Source organism: Patiria miniata, unplaced genomic scaffold (genome assembly GCF_015706575.1).
Source record: "Patiria miniata isolate m_02_andy unplaced genomic scaffold, ASM1570657v1 HiC_scaffold_17, whole genome shotgun sequence".
Taxonomy (NCBI): Eukaryota; Metazoa; Echinodermata; class Asteroidea; order Valvatida; family Asterinidae; genus Patiria; species Patiria miniata.
In genome coordinates, this window is record NW_024037055.1 from 1,286,921 (window position 1) to 1,309,511 (window position 22,591).

A 22,591-nucleotide genomic window follows, 5' to 3' on the forward strand; every position below is an offset into this window, starting at 1 on the left:
TTAAATGCACTTTCAATGTTTAATTTCGTCTTTTGTTAGACACTTTCAAATTTGGTCCAAACAAATTCATACAATGAGCACACGTTTTGTGACGAATATTCTCGACCCGGTGACTTAAAAGGGTGACCAATCTTTAAAATTGAATGGTAAATAACTAAATTGGTTCTGCTAAAAGCATGTGAAATTTTTCTTGGACGAAATTTAATGTAGGCCTAAGAGTTTGTGAATCTGAATGAAAAATGTTTTTAAAAAGCCGGAAAAACCTAAACACTGTGCCAACGCTATGTCTGATTTATATGAAATCGGTGTCAAAACGTCTGCATGGCATGAGTCTACAAACTCATGAAAGCTCTTAAAGAAACTGAAAGTTCGGGGCGAAGATAGCGGGGCGGGGGATGTACAATGTGGACGGATTTAGCCCCGTTGCGTTTCTGGTTTAATAGAATTGATTTTGTCCAAGCACTTTTTCTCCGACCATGAGCACAATCATATCCTTATGACTTTTAGTAAGACTAATTTGAAATTTACACCATGAAGCCTTTGTTTAAAATTTAAAACATTTGTAACCACTTCTTGACAAATTTGAATATACGACATGTTCAGATTTTTTGGATTTTCGTGACACGCGTCGTCGTATATACGAAAGTATTGTAGGACCAGTGGCGTAAATCCGTGTAAATGAGTGGGGATGACCCCAAATCCTACAATTGCCCGGCCGTGGAAATTTGAAAACCCGGGGGGGACAACGCATGACACTAGGGGCGCTGTACATCATATGCAAACTTGATCGTTTACGTCCCTTAATATACAATCTATTCCTGATGGATTAATTTCAACGGAATTTCGTACTTTGCACAAATGTAGGCCTACACATTTCTAAGACTAAACACGAGCCTACCACGAGGAGAAAAGTACACACAAATTATGCTAAGACACCATTTTTACAGTGTAAAAGGACGGTCAAAATTGCCAAGTTTAGCAAATTCTCAAAGAAAATTTCAAAGACAATTCTCACCTCGGCATTAGGATACCACGGGACTGCTACAGACATGATGGTGATGAACAGAGCCACACGGAACTGGTACAGACCCAGCTCCCCAACGCACGTCAAGACTTCGTCGAAACGCATCTTTTAGCTTACCGAGAAGAAAAGTTCTGGTAGTACACGTGCATGCACAACATGTATTATGAAGCTGTGTCGAAAAATCTCAGTCTTTTTATTTTCCCGCAAAATTTGTTTAGTCGTGCTGATGAGCTAATCATCGCCACTGAATACTATCAGATGAAATTGGACTCGTACTTGGATAGTGTCACATCGGCTTGGGTGAGGTGTACAGGTCCACAGTCCGTCTAGGACCACTGCCCATTTTGTAAATATGAAACTTTGTTATATCGTCATGGTACGTGACAGTACCTTGAAAGTCTTATCATTTCAACTGAGATTCGTCGCCAGTGTGTTGGGGACTTGAGATTTGAAGGAACACTTCAAGAGAATTAACCAATTTGACCGCGAAAATGCGTCTGCAACTAAATTAAAGCTCGTTAAAAGTAGAATATGAATGTTCATAACGTTATATATCAAGCTGTTTGAGCACTTGTCGAACCCCAGGCACACATTTCACTTCAAAAAGTTACCGCAAACGTGTGCACTAAGATCGCCCTGAGTCTGGAAAATGTGATATTCCACGCACATCTGTAGCTTATATACGTGATATGCAATTATTCAGCACCAAAATATTTTTACTGATTTGTTCTAAATAATTTGGGTTTTTGTAACGCATAAGGCCTATGTGAATTTTATGTGAACAAGAACATTGAAATGTGGCTAGTAAACAATATGAACTGTACCTTTTGGCATTTTTAGGACGACTTTACCTTGATAGTGTACAATGTATGGGGGGGCTTGTCAAATCTCGCTAATGATAGTAAAATGTACGTTTTCACTCATTGGATTTGAACGTTTGTGACTGGAATGAATACTACCGCTCCAACGGCATGATTTTTGTACCCCTAAATTCCTTCGTGTGATAATTACACAAAAACTCAAATCTTCAAGCTGTAGTTTAATGCTCTCTTGTGTTTTATATAATTTCGAGGAAAATGCGTATTAAAGCCCAAAACGATGCACTCCAGACGAATGTACCTTTTAAATGTCTTTTAACTGTACGAAAATAATGATCAAATTGTGCTGCGTTCGTGGACCATAATGTTGCGCGTAGGTTTTAGACGTTGAACGTTAAATACAGGTTTGTAATTGACAGGTTCAGTTGTCAGTAGTTGCCCTTAACTATCTGTGGGTCATCGACCCAATTCGGGATTCACGTCACCATCACTGTTGATATCGTTGGATTGGTGAACTTGACTGCATGGCATGGACAGCCTGTAATCTAGGTCAGTTGTTCTCTTTGTACGCAATAGATATCGTTATCTGGAGCGTACTGGTACCACTTGGTACCGCGTTCAGAATTTGGGATGCTGTGGAGTGGCGGGTGCAGGGTTGTACCGACCCACCCCTCGCACTAAAGGACGTTTACCTAACATCGACTCTCAACACTTTTCTCTTCTTTAATACGTACTCTTTAAGCTCCAAAATCGAACACACGTTTACTGCTAAGTTACACATCAAGTTGATGCATATTAATTTAAATACTGGTTAAAAAGTCTCACACGATATGTATATAGGCAGATATGAATTGGGGTTGCTAAGTGTGTCACAATCTGTCTGCGTTTTGTATGATATACGGTAGTTAAAGCGGACGCGTCTTTGAACTTATATATACATGTATCTACTATACTACATGTATCTACTATCTACTATAGCTATACTGGTTGAAGTCAGATAGGTTTTTTACGCTTGACACTGGCATAACACAACATACGTTTGCAGGATAAGCTAGTCAATTGCTGTTCTCTATCAGAATCGAAAGGAGCCGGGAACATGTCTTTTTACGGGGCGGATTTGTTTGTGCGATATAGAAAGTCAATAAAAAGCCTTTTGGTGAGTGTTGCAGACGCCCAAATTAAAAAGGGTTTTCCTGTAGCAAAGAAGCATAATTTTCGTTAAGAGAAAAATAATTTGTTGGAGAGTACGACCGCATGTTTAACAATAATGCATACAAGTTGAAGATTCGTAAGGAGAAAAGTTTGAATTGTTGAAACTAAAAAAGAAAACAGCAGCAGAGTTAAAGCAGCATATATTTTTCTCATTCTCCATAATTAAAAGTATGTGTTCAAAACGTATAATATAATTATTTAAAAGCAACTTATTGTTTACTCAATGTCTAATCACTTATTAAATTTACTGGTAATAAAAGAACGACCTAAAACAACTCAGTTGTGTCTTACATACACTACAATATATAAACAAGGCCAGCTGTGACGTCATTCCGATAGGCAACTGACTGGCAAGCAAAACATTTAAGCATCTGTTGCATGATATTTTGCGCACATTAAACAGTTTATTTCAACTTTTTTTAGACCAGTCATATTTCAAGCGATGCACACGCGGTGAAGGAGAGAACAGCTTGGTGAATGTTGGCATCACGTGATAACACCATCCAAATTTGAACACAAAACTAAGGATGCGAAATCCCTTTAATTCAGAGTATTTCATAAACGAGGCTTCGCTTCGCCCGCTTCGGGCGGGTCGCCTGTGGGTGATCAACGTAGTTGACGATTAAGTTGTGAACACACATACACAAGATGTAAATCGAGGATTTCCTCATCATCGATTTTTTGTTCATGATACTTTTACTTTTTTGCAACAGCTCCCATTGTTTTTGTATACACGCTCTCTAATCGCGGTCGTCCTCGATTTGACTCCTTTTCATCAATTACTCGATGATGCATCACCTCGATTTACACCATAAACAAACCCACTCGCACTCATACCTTGTGCGCTTTGTAGTATCATTTAGCGGTGATATGCACTAGATAATTTCCATAAGGGAGCATAATTCTTCGTTCGAACTGATTCCGGTGAGTTAATGCCTACAGCAATAGTTCTAATAAAGCACATTTCACATCAAACCAACATCGAGTCACTTACACTTTACATTGTTTGCATCGTGAATCTTGTATTATTGATTTGTTTTGTTTTTGCAGCAGAATTTAAGCATTTAAAGGTGTACGTTTTCTTCTTCCTGATACTCGACTTCTACATTGTCAATGCCACTCTGCTTGAATCCTTTCATGTTAACCTGTACATCAACTGCCATGTCGACACCCGAAGTCGGCAAGTCTTTTTCACTTCCTTTACCTCGCCTGAATGAAAAGAAAGGATTAGCATATACACACTAAGCCAACGGCTAATTGTAAAAGAGAAGAGTAAACAATAATGAACACACAATTCATTAGTTATTCAATATTCAATCTCATTTACATCTCATGCACAATCTGTACAACAGATGTCAACACGGGCACAGATTTCACATACTGTCCGCGTTTTCAGCAATTTTTTTCCCCTGACCTTTTGGTTATTATTGTCTGTCTTCAAAACAAAGTTTGCCCTATTCTGGTATTTGCAGCTCCCTGGGTTGCTTTTGCTCATTGGGTAGACTGGTTTCTGGTCTCTGCATAAACGATTCCTCCGGGTATTGGGCGGGAACCAGACTATGTGAACTGAATTATGAATATATGTGCACATTTTGATCGTTCAGTATAGGATTTACCTTTTCGTGAAGTTCTCTCCTTCCTCGATAGTAGCAGGTAGGTCTCTACCCATAGTCTCTGGCAACAACAGAAACACTGGTATGGCTGCCAAGATTGTAAGAATCCCGAAGATAAGCATGGTAGCTGGTGGCCAGAAGTCCTGAATCCGCGTTATGTATGGGGCTAAAGTGACTCCCAAACCAAACCCCATGCCGTTCAAGCCCATACCCACATTCCTTGTGACAAAAGAGGAACGCAAAAGTGTGGACAAATTTGATAAATTAAGAGACAAGGAAGAATGGGTAAACACTACACGGGGTCACGAAGTAGTTTCCATCAGATTGAAAGCCTGCATGCAATTCAACTTTTGCCACTTCGGGGTTTTCTTGTTTATGGTTATGTGTTGGAGATGATAAAACTGGGTACACTACCTATTATATAATGTATGTCTTCCCGTGTTACGTTGCTGCAAATACACGGCTCCTGTGATATTTTGCTTTTGGGCTCAACCAAGCCATTTCCCACAGCTTGTCCACTCTATGACCGTACAAAGCACCCGACACCCTTAGGAACTTGTTCGTAATTGTGACAAAACTCCTGGAAGGTCAGCCTGGGGCCATTTGTGGTTTAGCAATGTTAACAAAAATTAGAGGATCAAAGTAATTGCTTGCTCCGTTACAGGCAAAATCAGTCATTGGTTGTACGACGGAGGCGGGTAGGGCGTCATACCTGACTTGGGTTGGCAGAAGCTCAGCAACGTACAGATCTGAAACACTGAGGGCGCCCGCTATGCCGAATTTCCCCACCATGGCAACTGCAGTCTGAGCTACAGATCCTTGCTCTGTGAAGAAATAATATGAGAAAGTTCAAGTCTCGCATTTCCACGTTCATTTTTTTTGTAATGTGAACGTCTCGATACCAAACAAGTAGTCACACGTCGCCTATTGACCCCATTTTTTTCTTCGGTATGATTTAACAGAACTTTTTCATTTTAGTTTGGCCATCAATTCGCAGTGGAAGCGATCTCTTGTAAACAGTGGAAGGCGGTGAAGCGGGGACAGACAGTTTGGACGTTCGTACAGGCGGGGGAGGGGCTGGATTTGTGAGTGGGAATGGGCACAAACAGCAAAAGAACTTTTTCTAATCTATATATCTCACCAACAAAAGCAGTAACAAAGCAGCCGGCCCCTGAGATTACAAAGGACGCCATCATCGTCCATTTCCGTCCAATGCGATCCAGGAGTAGATAGACTAACACGAAGCCAGGTATCTCAACGACGATCAGCAATACAAACGACAGATGATCGTCAGTTCCAATGTTACCACTGTTAAGGGTCATGCCGTAAGAAGCCAGTGCAATGCAAAACCTGTCAAAATGAAAGACGAATCAGGTGAAAGAGGGTATAAAGATGTACATTGAGCCAGTTCTTAATAGCAGGCTTGTACGGTACTGGAAAGATACGTCAGTTCGGATAAATACAATGGCATATGAAGGAAATGAATAACATTTACAGAATCCATACTTTTTACAATAATAAGCGCTGGAACTTATTAATTTTACCGATTCAAATCAATGACAAATTTGATTATTTTTCAAATGGTTCGAGCTTTTCGTTTACATGAACGTATAATTGACTTGTTGATATATACTATCACACGATACTTACGACATCCAACAAATGATCAATTGACGATACCGTAGTATTGGTGATTTCAGAAGATCAATCATGGACGCTTGCTCAATACCCTGAAATATTCATAAAAAGGATATATTAAAAACGGGGCCAAAAGTATCCCAGATAAAAGACCACTGGGTTTTTTTTAAACAGTGATGTTTTCGCACCCTTCCCTAAAATGCTATTAAAAAATATAAGGAAAGAAAATAGGGGAAGAGCACCACCCAGCGTCAGCCCCTTTCGAATTTGCAAAAGCTGATCGGACATCTCGCAACGACAAATTATTGTCCGCTATAGTCTTTCCTTGTCCTTTACCTCCTCCCAAACCCCACTCAAAATGTGTGGTTACATTTCCGCTGGTAAGCCGAAATATTTCCCCTCCCCCACTACCACCACCAGTCCTCTTCCTTTCACTTCCATGTCCTCCTTCTCAAGTCCTCATGTCCAGCTGCTGCTGCTGCTGTGGCTGCTGCTGCTGTGGCTGCTGCTGCTGTGGCTGCTGCTGCTGTGGATGCAGCTGCTGCTGTGGCTGCTGCTGCTGTAGCTGGTGCTGCTGTCGCTGCTGTGGCTGATGCTGCTGCTGCTGCTGCTGCTGCTGCTGCTGCTGCTGCTGTCGCTGTCGCTGCTGCTGCTGCTGTTGCTGCTGTGACTGTTGCTGCTGTCGCTGCTGCTGCTGCTGCTGCTGCTGCTGTGGCTGCTGCTGTGGCTGCTGATGTAGCTGCTGCTGCTGCTGCTCCGGCTCCGGCTGCTGCTGTTGCTCCGGCTGCTAGTGCTGCTCCGGCTGTAGCTGCTACTGCTTCTTTGGCGATGGCGTAGGTGGGTGTTGTTGTTATTTTAGGTTGTTATTTTACCTTGAGTTCAGCGATATCTTCATCTGTGAAGAGCTTTTCCGGTAATTTCGCTTTGTTCACTCGCGCCATTTTCCGGATGGTCTTTTCTGCTTGGTCAATCTTACCGACTGTCAGCTGCCAGGCCGGGGACTCGGGAATAAACCTAAAAATACGAGATTAAGCATGCACGAGCCATTTGTATGTTTTAAACTTTTTTAAATTTGTAAACAGTTCACTACGATGTAAACAGTTCACTACTCAACAATGTCATTAGAAATTAATTACCAAATAAGTAAGCCTACATGTAAAACGCATGAGCCCTATTTCAAATTCTGAGACTCTGTGTAATGTATTCATTGACCCTGCAGAATGTTTCATCCAGCATTTCCCCTGTTGTCAGTGCCGCAACAATCCTTCCATTTATGCATTTTTACTTCTTTATTCATTTATTGTATTGTTTAATAGAACTATTATTTAGGCTCGTACAAAACACAGCAAGTGACCCGGTCAACTACATGTACTTTCGATCTGGCCCCGTGGGTCCAACCTCGTTCCCATGGTATCGTTTCCACTGCCACTTGCTCTTCACTTCTGGTGTTTGATCAGTAGCACGTTCAAAAATATTGCAGTCATGTACGTGTACAAATTAGGTTAAGTACTGAAAAGTCTGGTGGTTGGCTGTGCTTTAGACCTGTATTTGTTTTTGTATTGCGGTGTCTGGGTTAAAAACAAAATCAATTCGTCGCGGCATGAGATCCAGAAACACGGTTATTTTTTTCAAAAGTTAAAATGTGAAAAATTTTTCCAGCCAATATGCAGCATTACTTATTTATTATTAACAAAATGGAAAATGGAAGACTGTTTGTTTGTTTGTTTGTTTGTTTGTTTGCTTGGGGATTTTTTGAGGTTTTTGTAGGTTGACTGAACGTTGGAAAGAAAACACCAAGTACATAACATAAAATCATTACTTGCTATTGTTGTATAACATCAGTATACAGAAATAAAGTCAATTCTGGGATGAGGTTGCCGTGGGTCGGCTAGCCGTATCTGAGTAAAGACCAATCAAGGCACGGTATCACTTCTATCACGAAGGCCCCCTTCAATGGCGAAAGCATTGTGCAAGCTATTTTTCAGATAAGCCGGTTCACGTGGCAGTGCGCAGTTGTTACTGCATTATGGGGCATTTCGATGTACATTGATCACGTGTCTGGGTTCCTCTATAGATCAATTGCATTGATACAATCATAAAGGCTTATTTATTGTATTGAGGTTAATCACAAAGACTCACGGAATAAGGAAGTTAAAGACAATCGCAGTCATAGAAATCACAATGGACATGCCTCGCCACCAGCGGATGAAATACGAAAAGCCCGCCAAACACATCGCACCAACGCCGCTGATACACATCAGAATAAGACGGGTAATGTTTCGCTTGGATGTGCCTATCATTTCCATCACTGGCCAAAAAAATATTATCTATGAAATAGTTTAATAATGAGTAAATAAATTACCACTACGGGAAATGGTACTTTTGGCAGACATTCCCATATACTCATGCACAAAAATCCGAACTTTATGACGCTTAATCCTAACCTAAACTCAACCTACCCTCGCCAAACGTTGGAAATTTGGTTTTGCATCACGATGAATCGGTTTAGGTTATTTGCGACATGACAATTTACAAATAGGAATTGAAACATTAGAGGGAGACATTCAAATGTCTCCCTAAACTACCTTTGCTCTTTTAAGTACAACGGTGTCGCAAAATGTGTCGCCCCATTGAGCTATTTGCGAGAATTGATACATTTCCGATCACTTTTTTAGAACCTCGTGATGAGGTCATACATTTTCCAAACTCTGTATGCGTCTTAATGGCGTGTCAAAGTTAAGACAAAATAACTTACATAAAGGGAAACCACAGTAGAACACGCTTGTGTTGACGAATCCCTGAATAGTACGGAAGACAAAATAGACGGCAAACGATGGAGCAAATGTAGTGGCAAGTCCAGTCAACGTCTGTATGACCAGGGCGAGAATGAACCCAGGCCGACGGCCAAATTTATCCCCAAAAGCACCGAAGATAATTACTCCTATAATCCCCACGGCACCGAAGATTGTCAGCGGTAGATCATTCAACAAAGCTTGGTCGCAGACAACAGAGAACTGCAAAAAAATACAGGCATAGAGTGAAAGAAAGCTGCTGCACTATACAGAAAATCCTCTTTAAGGTTTATCGTCAAAGCATCACACTTGATGGTCGCGCGTTGTGAACAATTTGGAGGAGAAATGAGAATGAACAATAACACACATACAATGCATAATGTTTGCCATTAATTTTGGTGTTCGCATCGGGCCAGCCTCATGCCTCGTATTTGTATCTGTCTCCAGCACGGGAACTGTTGTGAATTTTATGGAGACTTTTGTCAACCTGTCAAGAGTTGACTGTCAACTGTAAGCTTTCAGGTCACTCAGGCAGTGCTGTTGTATAGGATTACCCCGCAACGCCAATTACTGGGCTAAATCCGGCCTCATTGTAAAGACCAGATGCATGAAAATGAATACCCACTCTCAGTCAATTGAAAAAAAGTCATATTGTACTTTGGCACCAACTTGAAGAGCCTTACCCTGTCATGTTCGAAAAGGCACTTCACACTATTGGTGACATAAACTAGAGGCTTTAAGAAGTAGCCACTTCGAAAACAGTGGGAGTTCCAAATCAAAATGTCCAAAAGTTCACAGAAACTGCACAAATGTTCTAAGTTGACTCCCGTTTTTTTCTTCGAATAATCTATCCTTTATTGACTAGGCCTATACCTATACATGTCACACATGTTTTTCGTAAAAACATCACCAAAATGGCATGATCAACATTGGAAAATGTAGCCGATCTTCTGTTTTACCTGTTCTTTGATAGTGGATTTGTACACTAAATGGTCAAAGTCCCAGCCAGCGTTGCAGTCAGTGATGGTCTGGTTCAGTTCTTCTCTTGTTGTGTTGATCGTTACCTATCAAAAGCCATAACAGGGTTCGTTTGTTGACAGTAACTTGGGAGTCGGGCAGTGCGTTCGTATATGACAATCTTTTTTTAACGCCAATGAATGAGCTAAATATGACCCCTTGGGTAGACCACATGCATAAAAAAAAAAAGCAGATGAATAGCAATTCAGAATCAAACGAATAGAATGTGTGCGCCATGAGACCGACTTCACTAGGCTTGCCTTTTCTTGTTTTATTCTCGACATGTCATAATGCTTGTTTCGGTTCTTAAGACTCTGTGAACTGGAAAATGATTAAAACACGAAGGTCTTGGAACCCATTTGGAGCCTACCTCCACGTCAGTCCAGCTGTACCGTCGACAGTTGTCATTTCCTGTGCCACTGGGTGGGATAGCCACATCGATAATCTTCTGGTCGCACTGGGCCTCATCCAGGCCCCAGTCACCACACTGGTCCCGTATCTCGGGGACAGAGCACCAGTGATTAACCATGGGATTGCTGAAGATCTGGAATAAAAATGATATCAACAAAAGAAATTTGAACAACGCTCTTTTCACAACACCTGAATTGCGGACTGAATGTATGTTGGAACTTGAACATATGCAGAGTTGAGCAAAATAACATACATGAAACCTCATCTCACCTCAGCACTAGGATACCACACGACCGGTGCAGACATGATGGTGATGAACAGAGCCACACGGATCTGGTACAGACCCAGCTCCCCAACGCACGTCAAGACTTCGTCGAAGCGCATCTTTTAGCTTACCGAGAAGAAAAGGTCTGGGAGTACACGTGCATGCACAACATGTATTATGAAGCTGTGTCAAAAAATCTCAGTCTTTTTATTTTCCCTCAAAATTTGTTTAGTCATGCATGACTAAACAAATAGTTGCAAATGAATACTATCAGTTGAAAATTGACTCGCACTGCAAAACATGTCACTTTGATTCCCACTGAACTTTGTCTCGCCTTCTTATCTTTTATATTTGTTATGTTTTTTGTTTGTTAATGTTTTACTTGGACGGTGATTTTATGTCGACTGTCTGTATTGATAACGGTAAATTTGACACCATTGTTTGATATATCTTTCTGATTCATGTCAATGCCTTTCAAGTTTGATCTCTTCAGTTGAGGTTCGTCGCAAGTGTGTTGTGAATTTATGCATTGTCTGAGCTATATAGATGTCGTACGTAGACCTAATATATCGCTGATATGGCGTACAGTGTAAGAATGGTTGGTCTACGATTTGACTTGTCCAATCGCTGAGGACTTGAAAATGCAATTTCATTTTTTAAAGTCCCTTTCGTAGTTCAAAGCTTACAGTTACACAGAATTGCTGAAAGGGGCTATTCTAACACTAAAGGAACAACCCATTTTGTGACTGGAATGAAGACTAGTGGTAAAACGGCTATTTTTGATAACGAAAATTTGCTAACTCGAAGTCGCACGAAAACCGTAATGATATCATGTCGTGAGTGACGGGTTTTAGAGCCCCAAACAGCGCATTTCAGATGAACTCTGAACTAGACCCGTACTTTGAAAACAGCGTTTATTGTCACTGTATTTGGGGTCCATAAGGTCGCTGAGCCGCCCGCAAGTTTTTGACCTTAAACTTCTCATGAAATAGGTTTGTGATTGATAAGTTTGTTACTATAGTAATTTTGTGCGAGGCAGCGGCTGACATCATTTACCAAATTATGCTGAAACTAAATTGTGATATCAAAAGATCTTTTATCAATCTAGGTTAATTGTTGTTGTGTTTTTTAGTTCGCAACTTGTAGCATTATCTATTGGATAGACTTTTTTACCGCGTTCTGACTTCGGGACGCTGTGGAGTGTGGTACGGGTTTGAACCAAAGCACACAAGTGGGTATTGCCTGCAATCGGGGACCTCCCGTAGGCCATATTCACGAGTTGGCAACTTTTGTCGGGATCCCTGAATGTATTTCATTAATTGTTAACTGTTTAATGGAATGGCGCCAGACTATATTTGCAGGCACAATGCAGCCTTATTTTACTGTCATTTTTTTGTTAAATATGGCTTTAAACATCAGGGAATGTTTAATTACAAATTTTAAATTATTCATTGAAGCAGACTGGAACTTATTATAAATTAAGTTGCTTTCATTTCTCTTCGCAAGTTCCCAAAATTAATATTTTACCTAACTGTCAATTCAATATGGCCAACTCGTGAATAAGGCCCATAATGTTTTGTACACGGATCGATAATTTGGGTACCAAGTTCGGGAATTCGGGACCCTATTGTCCTCTATTGTTCAAAGCAGTGGCGCACCCGGGGGAGGGGGCTTGGCTTGAGCCCCCCCCCCCCCCCCGAGATAGTAATTTTGTTATTATGAATTTTTTTTTTGGGGGGGGGGGGTTCAATTTGTTAGTCCGCGATTTGACCGTGGTAATATGTATGTGGCCTATTTTCGAGTAGTATTAATAGGGTGTAATTGGCGACACCAACGTCAAAATAGCCTCCCCCCCCCCCCCCCAGAAAAAAAATATATATATAAAGGGAAGAAGAAAAATTCTGCGGCCAAAAATTTTCTAAACAAAAATGTAACGATTGTTTTTTCTTCAAATGTCGGCTGATGACTGCAAATGATACCCGACTAAAGTTTGTGCAAAATATATGCGAGTCCAGAGAGGTCACATAAAGCTAAAACACGTTAAATTTGTGCAGCAGCAGGATTCCAGTCGAACCAGTGAGTTTGGCGGTTTTGAGACATCATCTTACAATGAGAAAACACTTTTTTATTTTGCCTACGCGCATGGCTACGGCGACGCGCGCGCAGACCAGAAACCGGAGCCTTTTTTGGGGGGGGGGGGGCCTAAACGTGTTTTTTTTTTATTTCGCCTTAATGATTTTGTAATTCTTGTGCTGCATAAAACACATCTCTGCATCAGATCTCCCTTGATCCTCGGGATAGCAAGTAATGTACTTGGTGATTTCATATTGCGTATTTTACTGTAAATCGTACATTAATACGTCAAATCCTCCTCAGATCAGAAGCAATCTTCCCTTTTCCATAATGATTTTGATCACTGTATGCTGCAAGTGGTGAGTGTATATACATGTAGTAGGACTTTAATACTTTGAAGAAATCATGTGTGTTCGTTCCGATTTCACGCCACGAAGAATTGATTCTGTCTGTACCCTGGACTCCTCATACAAAAAAAAACAAGCACTGATTTTGAAGCAAAAGGCAGGCACCAGACAAATGCGTCACTATTGTTAGTTGCATTTGCAAGATTTTTGAACATGCAAATGACGGTAACGGGGTGAGAGAATACGTAGGATAGGCACGTAGGGTTCTGCCAAGGGGACGAAGTTGCTACACCTGACGTGGACATAATTCCTAACAATCCTCTAAATTACACATTTTGAATTGTAACACAGACCGAAACGTCGCTTTCAAAACAAAAGAAGGATAAAGCCATTTGCTTCCGTTGCGTGGCATTTATTTAAATTATTTTGATCAATGAAATGCGCAGTTCACAAGACAGTTCAGGCTAAAATTAACGAGAACAGGGATACCAAATAACCGTTAGAAGGTCATATTTTTATTCAACAGTACGACATTCCTTATATATATGCAATTAAAATGTGATTGGCATTAATGCAGGGTTCATTTTGATCGGCCGGCCATTGGTCGCTTGACACTGAATGGTCAAGCGATGTACAACAAACACACTTCAAGAAGTTGTATGTTGAGTATAGTTCAGTGGTTCTTAGCACGTGATCTGCTGCTAAACACGGAAGAGTGATGTGTTTCACTGTATCCGTTCATCTTGATACTTGATAAATCATGAGCAGGTAGCTTTTATTAAAAACAAGAAGTTACATTTATTTCCGATCTTTCAGTGGATGTGTGACTATTATTCAGTGTGTCAATAAGATGCCCATACTCTAGACCTGTTAGCCACAAAAATTATGGTTGTGCTTGAAACCAACTGAAACAGGTCATTAAATCCATGAATCGACTGACTATAGGAGTGGCATGATGTAAGTTTCCTAAAATGTTTTACCCACCAGAGAAAAGAAAGAAAAAACAGCAAATCAAAAATGGTTTCGAGATCATATAATCAAACTACATGTACATGTTTGTCTAGCAGTGGCATGACTTTCGTCTTGATAGTCAATTAGACAAATTCAAAGAAAATATGGATACTTTTGAGGATTTATTTCAGTCAAAAGATTTTGTCGACTTCAAGACGGTTATACGTGTCAGTGGTTCTAGTAGTAATAGCAATAATATAACTTATGGTTATCCCCGCTTTTGTCTTGCAGATCCGGCACGCTGCCATCCCGATACTTCGTCAAGTCGATCAGGTCGTCTTCCCCGTCCCATCGGAACCACTCCACCAGCATGGTCATCCGATCCACGGCCTGGCACTCGCCGTTCTTTCGGAGCAGGAAGAACGGGTCGTCCACGGGGAGCGTGAGCGGGGTGCCCGCGTCGCCGTCCTCCCGGCAGCAGAAATAGATCTTGGTGTTGTCGTCGTAGACGCCCTCGGGCAACTCCCCACTGGCGTCGTTACGATTAAACAGGTTCTGGTCGTCCCACTTGAGCCAACCCTCGCTGAAACCTAACGAGTAAGTAATTCAACAGAAACGTCAATGCTTAAAGGCATAAAGGATCAAAGGCATCCAATGATAACACCACGCAAAATCAAAAGAAGTGTTCAAACCAATCCTGTTGCAGTTCAGTTCAGTTGATCTTACATTTTTTCGAGAAAACGGTGGAAAACATGCACCACCTTTGAATCGCAAAACATGAATTCGTCTATAGATCTCTTTATTTCCAAAAGTCAGTCAGTTGACCGATCGTTGGAAATCACCCAGATTTATTGATTAAACGGACAGCAAACCAAACTGAATAATTTCACGGGGTATTTTATGCCGGCATGATCAACTTTTTAATAATAATTCGATAATTAGGCCTACTACAAATAATCCTATGCCTTAAACAACTTACGGTCTGGGCACAATGCCCCCTTCTTGAAGATGCAGTATTGCCCCGGTCCCCACTCCGGACTGCTGCCTCCGGCCGGATCAAAGTCGGTCTTGACGCAGAAGTTCTGCTCCACGTCCGTATTGGAGCGAATCCCCTTCAGATGTAGCGGGTTGGACCACTGGTTGTTGGGGAGCAGATCCTGGGTGTCGTGGTACCGCCGGCCGGTCTTGAAGTAGTAGTAAGTGTTGGGGCAGCCCGTATCGGCCATGGGTAGGGCGTAGGTTCCGCTTGGCCAGGTACTTGGCAACTGGGCGGCTGACACCGCTGAGAAGACGGTCACAACAAGGAGCGGTCCTAAAATGCTGGCCATTGTGCTATGATTAAGAAACACGTAGACAAATCAAAACATTCTTCTGCCGCATGTACATTTTTAAACTTCTATTCAGTTAGAAATTGATAAACTAACTTCCGCTCTGTATCTATCTACCATCGCTGACGCGTGAAACTGTGCGACGTTTGCTCTTAATTATGAAATTAATGTAATCCTGTACGATCGCACTGCCTGGCTCACAATAAAGTCATTCATCGAGCATAGAAAGTTCAGAAGATACCGAACAGATGGAAAACGCACGAATCTGTGCCTCACATTGTGCAAAATGACTTACAATATATGTTCAGTTAATCCAGGAAACGTTTTGTATAACCTACCTTGCTTGAAGCCTAGACACTTTCAGCGTTCGGTATGGCCTGAATGAGTCCGTGGTTTGAAATGAACGATTACAACCGTACGTGGTTTTGTTTAAGGAGAATCTAACTAGCTGTACTTTCCGAGCAAGAGAAAGATTTTTCTGATAATTTTTTTTCTCCCAACGAGATAATTTAGTTTGATTGACATCGATAGGACTTAATTGACAGAACTTAGTTGAGTAGCACCAGGCTTGTTTGCGATTTTGTTTTATTGGAGAATAACGCTTCTGGAATTAGCTTTGCTCGTTGTTGTCAAATTTAAGGAATGTCGGTTAGGCAGTTCAAATTTAACGTTCTTGGTTTTAGAATCTGCTTGTCAACACTGAAATCTAATATGGCATATTTGTAAAATACAGTTCTGAAGTTTAAACTCAGTTCAATGTCTTATTTGTTTATACCTTTACGGATTTTCTCATAGTAGGTGAAAATCAAGTTTGTTTCAGTAAGGCTAGGCTATAATCAAATCGAAGACAGTGGGGGAGGGGGAACCACACCAGAACCTAGTAATAATAGCAATAGTATATCTTGTGGTCATCATCCCGACTATCGACATAGGGGTGAGAGCCCCCGTAGTATCGGGTGAAATCAACAAAGTTGTCCTCCCCGTCCCACTTGAACCACTCCTCGATCAGACTCATGGCTTGCACGGCCTGACACACGTCGTTCTTTCGGAACAGGAAGAAGGGGTCTTGGGTTGGAAGTAGGATGGGCGTGATCGGGTCGCCGTCTTCCCTGCAGCAGTAGTAGATCAACGTGTTGTGGTCGTACACTCCGTCCGGAAGCACCCCGCTCTGAGTGTTGCCGTTCAGCGCGTCCTGGTCGTCCCATTTGATCCAACCCTCAGAGAAACCTAGGGAAAATGGAAGGTTCAGCGGATCTTCATTTCCCATTGACCTTAGCAGTTTGGATTAACTGATTTTATTCAACAAGTGAATGTGAAAGCTGTGAATTCTGGAGCGACTAGCAGCGAATGTCGACATGGTCGTTTCACTCTAGATCACTTCAGGTCCTAAGCTCGTCCCTACTGCCCTATATAACTGCGCTGGTGCCCTTTCATAAAATAGTTATGCAGGAAGCGCTGGGAATTATAAGAGTCACTGCATGGACAGATTTCGACGCGTCAGAAAAGATTGCAGCTCGCGGTCGCACTCTGGTTTGGCTTACTCAGGTCGTGTTAAAAACTTAATCATTCTTTGGCTCACCACTTGGACAGGAACCTTTCTTGAATATGCAATACTCGCCAGCATCCCACTCGGGCGTGTCGCCCTCAGAAACCACCGCGTCGGTCTTACTACAGAAGTTCTGCTGCACGTTGTTCCTGGCGTAAGGACCCATAAGATGGCACGGGTCCGACCAGTCATTGCTGGCGAAGAGGTCCTGGGTGTCCTGAAACCTCCGGCCGGTCTGCCAGAAGAAGGCGGAGTTGGGACAGCCAGACATGCCGTTGGTCATCGGCAGGCTGTACGTACCCACCGGCCAAGTGATAGCGGTCTGGACGACTGGGTCTAGGGGGCAATAACCAAAACATACACTCTAAAATGTCCCTGGTCAGATTTCTATTTGGCCTGACACTTTTCAAGAATCATTTCTTTTTTCAAGTCCTAAACCGCTTCACTTACAATGAGACAAAAAAGCATTGAAGGGTTGATTGATTTGAATGCTACTACATGTATATAGTACCGGGTAAATTGGTTTAATTGGCTTACTAAGTGATTTCTGTGCATTATGCCAGCCTGGGTATGCTTCCATAGCCCTGACTAGATTGGCTCGCTTGGAGTTCAAATTTTCATCTCCACCCGCTGGGCAGAGACCCTCCGACACATATCGATCCATCAGCTGCCAATAATCGATATCGAAGACCTCCCCGATACCAATCAGCTCCAGTGAGAGGGGCTCGGCCCGGGTAGCATCGCCGAGGGTCAGGGTTTCCACGAGGACGTCGAAGAGGGCGGGCTCCGTGCGCAGGCGCCCTCGCAGACTGGCCATATCCAGGGAGATGGATTCGCCATTGGCGGAATAATGCTCCGCCTAAAAATTCAAATCAAAAGCAAGGAACTTTTTTAGACTGGATCCCAGTCTGTCTATCATCGATTCAGACTTCAAACAAACCCTACAAACTCATTCAAATACTGTGTACTCAACTAACATTTGAAAGTGAAAATGAAAGTGAATGAAAGTGACGTAAACGAGTTGGAGAAAAAACTTCGTTTCCACGCACGCGCATTTGAGAAAGCTACCAGTCCCTATTTTGTGGGAGCACTAGTTCATACAAATTACAAATATCCGTCATTAGCTTTTAAGATGATGTCAGTAGTCCCATTTTGCTTTTGCCGATTTGCAGGGTATATATCCTCTAATGAGTAGGCCTACGATTTAAATGATTTCAGGTTGTAACATGTTTAAATAATTACTTTGACGACAGCGGATGAAACTTTCCCAACTGTTAACGTTATTCTAATACTTACGATTGTTCTTGCAAACTTCACTAGTGTTTTGTAGTCAGTCTGGGATCGTTTGATTGTCTTGGTTCCAATATCCATCTCTGATACAATGTGCTGCACAAAATCAACAGATTCAAATCAAAGTAAAAATTTTCGAGATGTTAATTCCATCACTGCCTTGAATGTATATAATGGCGTATTTTACGCCCCCTTTCCACGTATAAAAAAAGCATCTTTTCCCACTTTACAACAAAGACCTACCGTAAAGCATTTTAATGAAACTGAAAACTATCAATTCGAGAATTCCCGAAGTTATAGGCTATAGCGACATGCATGGAGTGGCATAACTGTTAACTTTGTTGATACTTTTCCGGATGTTTTGTGGGAGTAGTTCAAAGGTTCGCTACATTTATATCATGTAGACCTATATATACTTCAATGTTTATGTTTCTCATAGCGAATGACTGTAAACAATAGTTTACCAATGAAACTTGTGCGATTTTTCTTTTTTTACTTGACTTAATTAGAGGTGAAATTTTTATTGTTCTTGTTCACTGTTATTATTTTATTTGTGGACTAGTTTTGGTACCCTCTTGGGTGGGTAATATTATTTGCCCCGAAGTTTATTCCTTGCAACCTCTAGCCAGTAATAGCTTGATCGCATTGTACCTAGCTTGGTGTCATGAAGATTACTTGAAAACGAACAACGAAGTCTTACTGTTCCCCACGTGTCCAAAAATCTCATGTACTCCACCAGGTCAAAGGTCGTGGGCAGAGCACATGCACTGGCGACGAAATCTCGCGAGAGTGGAAATCGGTCAGTGAAGGCGAGTTCTGTGACGTATCTCGCCCTACCAAAGTTGCAAGTCGTAACTTCGTCGAAGAACACATGATGTCGGACGTTTGTAGACTGACTCGTAACAACATACTCTGTTGAAAAATCGTTTATTGTTTGTTAACTTGCAACTCCATAAAATTACTGGAAATGATAATGGATGTAGATTAGTTTTGAATTAAAAACACTAAAAACTTGTTCCAAATTTAATTTAATGGCAGGAACGCGACCATGAGGTATTGGCTGATTTTATTGCTGTATTGTAGACATTGAACATTTTTGTAATTGTTCAAAAAAACCAAAGGGAAAGATGTGACCTGACCTTTTAAGGAATACAGATTGTATCTGTTGAATGACAGGGCCATTTTGAATGATATTATCAATGCATGTCAAAATTGTACATTAATTAAGTAACTTCTTTTGTTCATGAAAACTTTCCACATTAGTTGTAGATATATTTTCTTCTTCCACGTTTTTTTTTACAAAGCGTTCTTTCTCACTAAAAATGACATCTGTAAATGACGTACTTTCACTTTTCGAGAACTCGTACCCAGACAAAGTGGTTCCTGAGTTTCCTGCAAAAGACGAAAGATATACTTTGATCACTGACGTGAAACTTTAAGTTGATACATCTATATACATTTCAATCGACACAAAACATGTTATACCACTTTGTCTTACTATATTCAAGGAAATATCCCACATCTTTCGAACGGACACAGCCTAGTTGATAACTTGCAAAATTAAATGAAGAGTAGTTCAAAATGCAAAACAAATCGCTGGCTGTATTAGCATTCCGGAATTCAGTTAATTTAGTAGACTTTCTCATTACATCACGTGAATTAAACAATTTAATGAACAATAAAATGTATAATTGCCTCATGCTGTTTTTGTAGAACCAGGCCTATAAAGAAACTTCTGCACAAATATCGTGGTTTTGAAATTGATTGCAAGTCTGCGTGAATCGAAAGCCGACTGATATTGTTCATCAATCGGTTCTCAATATTCCTGGGAATGTTGGTGCAAGTGACAGGTGTAACCGCGTAAAGAGGGTAAACAAAACTCAGTCGTAATCTCTTTGGCCCTGTTACTAGTTTCCTCTCAGTTAGATTATGATTATGAAAATGATTGACAGTTGATATCAACTGTCAGCCATTGGCCTTCTTTAATATGTTTTTTTTTCTTCTTTTTTTTGCAACAATTCGCGTCATCAGATCATTTGCACAAAACGGCTCGTAACGTTATTTGCAAATATTGCGAAACGTAGAGGATCCAAAAAGACAAGGCAAGCTGTAGTAAATCTGCATGGTCCAAGAGTGCATACAATTCTAAGCTATAATTCATCATGGTTATTCACTTCACTGGAGGTCTTTTAATGTATCTCATCAATGAGACTGGTTTAGTTCATTCATTAGCATTATTGTGTAATCCTATGCAATAGCACTGCCCGAGTCTTTTCACCCGACTTGAACCAGTTTAAGTCATAAAAACTAATGACAGTCCGTCAGTCAGTCAATCCATCGGAAAGTGAGATAGGTACAAATTAAGAGGACAGACTAGCCCCCTCTGGGACCATTAAAGAGCGGATCTTTCTGTAAGGTGTTGATTTACCCAGCTGCTTGACGTAATGCTTGAGCTCGTCCTGGTAGCTTTTTGTCCCCTCAAAGACAGCAGTTGTAACCGAAGGTCGGCACGATTCTCTCGATGACATGATCACCTGATCTGGTACGGTGTACCTCCCGTCTAAGGACATCTGTACAGTCGAGAGGAGAAGCAGTTATTATATATATACAGACGGGTCCGGGGAGCTGCAAGGAAGCTTTTCCCGCCTCTGGCCTAGCCTCCAAAAAGACTGCTTTTTTATTCAACCAGAAGATGAGTAAAGATTTGTTTGTATTCAAATTGACGCTGAACAACCCCGTCCCTTTTTTTCTTGGAGATAAACACTATAATGTGGGTTCAGTCTGCCCCCTCCTAGATAATCAAGGCGAAATAAACCCAGGGCCTTAAGTTTTCATTTTTTAAATCCAAAGCTAACTTCGAATTTAATGCATAGAAGTCAGGTATAAGTATGCTAAGTAATATCCCATGGATGCATTTCATTTTAACGGAGAACTCTTTAATGTTGAATAAGAGTTTTCCGTGACTCTTCTTAATGAAAATGCTCGAGAGTAGAGCACCTTAATTAATGAAAACACGAGACGAGCATTTACCTTCTTGTCATCGTAAGAGAAATCGAAGATTTTACGAGTAATCAGCAGCCCGGGGTCGCCACTCCCAGTCCTTAAATCTCCTTCCGGGTTACCGAAGAGGATATTATATCCATTTCCGAGGAAGGTGAGCGTCCCTGGCGTTACCGGGACTGCCAATGCGATGGGCCAGGCGGGGACAATGCACAGATATACTGCGATAAACTGAATCATGGTTTCTTGAAAAAGAAAACAAAATGTATAATTGGGTCAATCGGTCATGTTTGCTGGTCCCAGAGGGCCAGTCTTGTGTCCCCTTTGTATCTCACCGACTGTCGCTTATGAGCCGGGCAGTGCTATCATATAGCATAACCCCAACGGATGGGTTAAATCCGGCCCATTGTGTAGAGCCACTCTGTATATCAACTGAACATAATACACTGTGGGACCAGCTTTACTATAGCGTTACGTGTTCTTGCATCCTCTGTAACTTAAGGAGTAGGTAGGGACCGATGAAGATTCCCAGACACAGCAAAACTGCTTAGAAAATGTGCTCAGTAGAAATACTTTAAGAACCAAATCACAAATCGTACATATTCCCTGGCATTGTCTTGGCCGGTAACCTTAATTGCTCACAAAAATTACATGCTTACCAACTTTTTATGCTTAGACGTTCAGTGAAATTGGCCCCAGTAAGCTCTTAAAAGTTACCTCACAACAGAAAAATGAATGAGTAGCATTTGCTTTTATATACAGACTTCTTTTAAAAAGAATTAATCCTATTATAAAAAGAAACAGATAAAACAATGATAAGGCAAACCTCTTTCATTTATTTTCCTCAACGTATCCGGTTCTTTGAAACACTTTTATCTCTATAATCCCACAAAAATTCATACAAAAAGCCCGTGTTGGGACGATGTTGATTGAGCGAGAGAGAAAAAAATTAAGAGGCTTTAATGGCCTTGCTGATATAATTATATTCCCACAACTGAACAAATCTCCAATGTAGACAATTTTTAAAACACCCAGACATAACGATTGTTTTATTTTGTGGTTTATTATAGGCTATTATATCTTCACTGACCCAAAAGGCACAGCTGGTGTCGCGCGACGTTGGAATGGTCGACAACCCCCCCCCCCCACCTTCCCCACCCCTTCCTCTTATCATAGCCCCTAAAAAAAGGAATGACGATGTTGTAAACGTTGCTGTGTTACATTTCTATTCTGTGAAAATGTTGGAGCAGTACAAAAGCATAAATA

At 41.2% G+C, this 22,591-nt stretch overlaps 3 protein-coding genes across 5 annotated transcripts; all 3 read right to left on the minus strand.

The window, feature by feature from the left end:
• Positions 1-1,973: 1,973 nt before the first annotated feature.
• On the minus strand, positions 1,974-11,015 carry LOC119723331 (organic cation transporter protein-like). The gene is made up of 11 exons (XM_038193902.1): positions 10,796-11,015; positions 10,485-10,658; positions 10,057-10,161; positions 9,061-9,319; positions 8,445-8,613; positions 7,178-7,319; positions 6,318-6,397; positions 5,809-6,017; positions 5,380-5,491; positions 4,671-4,886; positions 1,974-4,263 (listed from the first exon to the last, which is right to left on the minus strand). The coding sequence occupies exons 1-11, from the start codon at positions 10,907-10,909 to the stop codon at positions 4,119-4,121; spliced, it is 1,725 nt and encodes a 574-aa protein (XP_038049830.1). The 5' UTR covers positions 10,910-11,015; the 3' UTR covers positions 1,974-4,118.
• A 2,688-nt stretch (positions 11,016-13,703) lies between these two features.
• On the minus strand, positions 13,704-15,956 carry LOC119723333. Of its 2 annotated transcripts, XM_038193906.1 has the most exons (3): positions 15,828-15,956; positions 15,141-15,493; positions 13,704-14,751 (listed from the first exon to the last, which is right to left on the minus strand). In XM_038193906.1, the coding sequence occupies exons 2-3, from the start codon at positions 15,487-15,489 to the stop codon at positions 14,399-14,401; spliced, it is 702 nt and encodes a 233-aa protein (XP_038049834.1). In that variant the 5' UTR covers positions 15,490-15,493; positions 15,828-15,956; the 3' UTR covers positions 13,704-14,398. The 2 variants fall into 2 exon arrangements, with proteins under 2 accessions (XP_038049834.1, XP_038049835.1); XM_038193907.1 differs by having other exon boundaries at positions 15,141-15,956.
• A 101-nt stretch (positions 15,957-16,057) lies between these two features.
• LOC119723332 lies at positions 16,058-22,043 on the minus strand. 2 transcript variants are annotated; one of them, XM_038193905.1, is made up of 9 exons: positions 21,989-22,043; positions 21,356-21,570; positions 20,754-20,895; positions 19,670-19,717; positions 19,026-19,237; positions 18,332-18,421; positions 17,573-17,894; positions 17,069-17,371; positions 16,058-16,716 (listed from the first exon to the last, which is right to left on the minus strand). In XM_038193905.1, exons 2-9 carry the CDS (start codon positions 21,563-21,565, stop codon positions 16,367-16,369), a joined length of 1,677 nt encoding a protein of 558 aa, XP_038049833.1. In that variant the 5' UTR covers positions 21,566-21,570; positions 21,989-22,043; the 3' UTR covers positions 16,058-16,366. The 2 variants fall into 2 exon arrangements, with proteins under 2 accessions (XP_038049833.1, XP_038049832.1); XM_038193904.1 differs by having other exon boundaries at positions 21,985-22,043.
• Positions 22,044-22,591: the final 548 nt, after the last annotated feature.